We start from the raw sequence: 4300 nt of genomic DNA on the forward strand, positions 1-4300 counted from the left end.
GAGAATCTGAATACCTCCAATAGATGTTAAGGAGAGAAGGTGATAACTGAATAACCCATCTTTTCTCCAACTGCTCATCCCCAGAGGAAACCCCAAATGATCTCTACTTCTGCTCCTTGGGGAAAAATGGTCCCTTCCCCAAACAGATAAGTCACAGCTTGACTGCTGTTCAATGTAGTCCTCTTCCTCCACAACTTCTATTATGGGAGTAAGGTCACAGTATTGTTTGTAGGTGCACTGGTCCAGGAAATGTAGAAAGGCAAGTCTTCTTTGTTATACCTTTTACTGGACCAACTATACAGTTAGGAGAACTGCTGAACAAGCGTTCCTGCATTGGCTGCCCTTCCTCGGGTCTAAAGGGGAAGGAGACACAGGCTGAGCTAAATATCAAAGAACAGGTTCTGTGCAAATGCAAACAGTGTTTGGAGGGATGGAGGAGGGCTGTAAACTAGGAATGAAGAGCCATAAATAGCAGCTGTCACAAAACAAAAGGAGAGAAGTAAAATAGGTAATCAAATTAGTGACTGAGTAAGGCCATTTGGAAAGAAGGTTGTTATTACTTGTCAAGTGCAGGGAAATGATTGGTAGTGTTTGTAATATTGTAACAAGCCATAAAGCCGCTATCTCTGTTACAGCCAGGTTATTTTACTGTCCACTAGAGTTAAGATTTCTGTTCCTAGGCCTGTCTTCTGAAGGTGTTTTATAAATTCCCTTTAAGCAGAAGGATTGCTTATTATTCTGTTATGGTAGCATGTAGGGACCTCAGCAACCTCATGGTGACTTGTACCCTAAGGTAACATCAAGTCAGGAAGTCCTTCAAAGGCAGCGGTTGGCAAAATACAGTCCACGGGTCACATCTGGCCCACCAGGCTATTTCAACTAGCCCGTGGGCACCCACCAATTAACTGAACCCCACCCAGTCCCCATGCTTTGCCCCCACCCTCCAGTGCAGAAAGGCCTCAGACCCAGGCAGCACACACAGCTTCTGAGTGGGGCTGCTGCTGCCACAGCTGCAGGTGCCAGGGGACCTGCTCAGCTTCCCTGGCCTCCAGTGGCTCCTCATGGCCCTGCTGCAGCAATGGGAGTGTGGGCAGGGTGTGGGTGGGTGGGTGTGAGGGGCAGTGGGGAGCGTGGGGACCCCCCCTCACATGCCTGCCCCAAGTAGCTGCACCTATGTAGGCCATGAGCACCCCCAGAGCCTGCTGCTGCTGGCAGCAGCAGCAGGGACTGTGCACCATGGGGAGGTGGGGGGAGTCCCCACACACCCCCTCCCTCACACCCCACCAACCCTACACACCCCCACACCCCCAATGTACCATATAGCCCCTACAGATCCACACTCCCTCTCACATTCACCTACATACACACCCTGCACCCCACCATATGATTTAATATATGGATTTTTTTTCCCAGCTTAAAGATGGCACCCTTCCCCTGCCTCAGAAGGAGTACTTCTGGGTGAAGGGGAGGGACTTCTGGTGGGAGCGCAGGACTTCCAGTTCCAAGATGGCAGCCAGGGGGCAGGTTACCTGCCAAGGGGCAGGACTACCCTTGTGGCCCTTGACAGCTTACCAAAGCTCATTAAGTGGCCCTCCAGCCAAAATAACTGCCCACCCCTGTTCTAAGGGCATAGCTGGTTAATTGAAAATGGTAGAATAAGAGAAAGAAGCAACAGTGCAGTTACTGTTTCCTCTTTCTCTCATGCCACTATCTTCTACTGAGTAAATAACTACAAGTTGCTTGATGAGTGGCTGTGAGCAGGTGAAACTAGAATTATAAAGGGGGAAAATAGGTAAGTGCTGGATCAGAAGGAAATGTTGTGGACCGATGCTAACCTTTCCATTTCTCCAGTTCATAGAGAGGCCTCCAGTACGCTCTGTACACTCCTTTCAAGGATCTTTGATAGTGCCAGATTCCACATGGCCTTTCTTACCTCAGTTCCTCAGTATGTAAATCTTGCCTTAATCTCCTTCCCCATCTCCTCCCCACTAAGCAGGTTTATAACAACAGAAGAGTGAATTTAGACAAAAGTGTTTGTTCCCAGATTTAAATACTGCCTTCAGTATGCAAAACTGATTCACATCAAGACTGCTTGGCTGGTTACATTTATATCTATTCATTAAGATGGCCTCGTGCCCAGTCGCACGGTTGGAGGCTATTTTCTCTAAATTACAACTGCCAACAAAATGCAGATTTAGAGGAATAATCTGCATGGTACTGCAAACTCTAGCTCTTCCACAGGAAGTCCCTTTTCTGTGCCTTATTAATGCTTCATTTCTATTTAGCCCTGCTCACAGTCACTGTCTTGACAAGCCCTGCATGACAAGGCACCATCCTGAATTAATTTAGGAGGGACAAAAGTATATAAATGACAGAAAAATACACTGAGATTGAAGTATCCGAGATTAAGCAGTAGAAAAAAAATGGTGGCTAAAGGGACAGACATTGTTAGCAAAACTGATTTGTCATGACTCCTTAAAGCAAAATTACTTTCAGATACTTTAGATGGAGCTACAACATGACCCCAGACCACAAGAGTTTTAAATACTGATTAAGAGAAACAACAGTTCCTCATAGTTTTCCATAGTGGAAAGCTAATTAAGGGGAAAAGTGCTTAGGTGGCCACAGAAAAGCAATCAAATCTTCATTTTGACTTTTTAAAAAAAATCTAAATTGCATAATTTAGCTAGAGAGAGACCTTGCAGAACTTCCAACTATCAGCTGTGATACAGATATCCCCTGGGCTTGAGCAGAGTAGGAAGCCTAAGTATTTGCATCTATTTGAGATTTAACAAATCCACTCTCCTTGGCACATGTTCGTTTAGTCTGACTGCAGATCAAGGAAATTAAGAAAACTGCACCATACAGTACAGATGCCACTCTAATTTATATCTTAAGCTAAAAACAAATGGGAAAAAACCAAAATGAAAACTCATCTCTGTACAGCCTACATAGAACCTTTTCTCTGCTAAGGAGAGCTACTAAGCAAGCCCTAACAATACAGCTGCTTTCCACTCTCCCATGACTAGCGCCAATGACATTTTCAGCCATATTAACTTGACTGGCTGCTTGTCTTTTTCTATAACTGTATGAGTCCCCAGTGGGCAGCAATACTGCTCTAGGGTAGTAACCCTTTCAGCCAGGATAAGAAGGCAGGGTCCAAAACAGAATGCCAATTGCCAGTAGCCTACTTCTTACTGGAGTACTGTTATTATGCAGTTAGTTACCTAAAAGTAAACTATTCCCCCAAAAATCTGTTCTAAACAACAAAAACTTGGGGGCATATATATATTTTTTTTTTAACACCAGCACCTTGTTTTATAAATGAACTACAGCTGTATCATGCAAATTATAGTATATGACAGAGAGAGGCTCTATTAAAATAATAACCATAAGCTAGGAAATAAGTATTTAGCTACAAAGTTATATGTTTATTAACAGGCTTTTGTGGAAGTCTTATAACAAAGTATCTGCATGTGCAGTGTCCATATACATCCTTCTCTGTTCCTGGAGCATTTCAGTTGACTTGCATTATGCAATTTATTCATAGTTAGTGCTGTAGGCTTTTTCTTGGATACGTAAAACCATTCTGCGAGCATAAAAATCTCTATATTCTTCAGGTAGTTCCTCCAGTGTTTTCAAAGCTCTGTCCAAGATCTGTACTGCCCTGGTGGCTGCTGTAGGATCTTTATTTCCATAAGTGTCTGTTTTATCATAGCACTGGGTAGGAAGGTGCTTCCAGAAGATATTCACACCCACACCAAACTCCTCAGAAATTACATTATGGAACCACAAAGCTGCAGGAAGGAAGAGAGAGTCTAAAACGAAACTGCCATCTAAAAATTTCAATTACCACAAAAGGTTTGAATCATCTCAAACTTAGTGCAGCTGAGAAAAGACATAGTTACAACATTCACATTATTTGTAGGTACTTATCAGCTTATATATTATCATACTAAATCATGAAAGCACCTGCTTGAAGTCTTTTATACTCTGGTCTTCAGGAGTACTATGCCTATTTAAACAAGTGGTCTAGGGGTTTCAAGACTCAGGTCTAGAGACTGACATTTTTTTGACCCTTGTTATCTGTCCCATTACCCTAAGTACAGTGTCTCCCATGCATATGTGATCAGGGACTTAACTTTTTTGGATTGTCAGTTTAGAGGGCCAATTCCAAACTGTCAACTGAATGCAGGTGTTTGTCATCCATAGTAAGTTTTTTGATAGTCAAGAGGTTGTAGAGTTTGTCGTTTGAACCAAACAAGCAAGAAGAATTTTTTTTTTTTTTTTTTTTTTTTCC

General features: G+C 43.0%; 1 protein-coding gene across 1 annotated transcript in view; it reads right to left on the reverse strand.

The window, feature by feature from the left end:
* Window positions 1-3404: 3404 nt before the first annotated feature.
* The window catches only part of TYW5 (tRNA-yW synthesizing protein 5), a 33103-nt gene continuing 32207 nt past the window's right edge, over window positions 3405-4300 (reverse strand). The window contains exon 8 of the mRNA XM_019523177.1: window positions 3405-3797. Within this exon, the coding sequence (XP_019378722.1) occupies window positions 3541-3797 (257 nt within the window). The 3' untranslated portion in view covers window positions 3405-3540. The remainder of the gene's footprint in view (window positions 3798-4300) is intronic.

The sequence above is a fragment of the Gavialis gangeticus genome, unplaced genomic scaffold, assembly GCF_001723915.1.
Source record: "Gavialis gangeticus isolate Ggan-Ray unplaced genomic scaffold, GavGan_comp1, whole genome shotgun sequence".
Lineage (NCBI taxonomy): Eukaryota > Metazoa > Chordata > Crocodylia > Gavialidae > Gavialis > Gavialis gangeticus.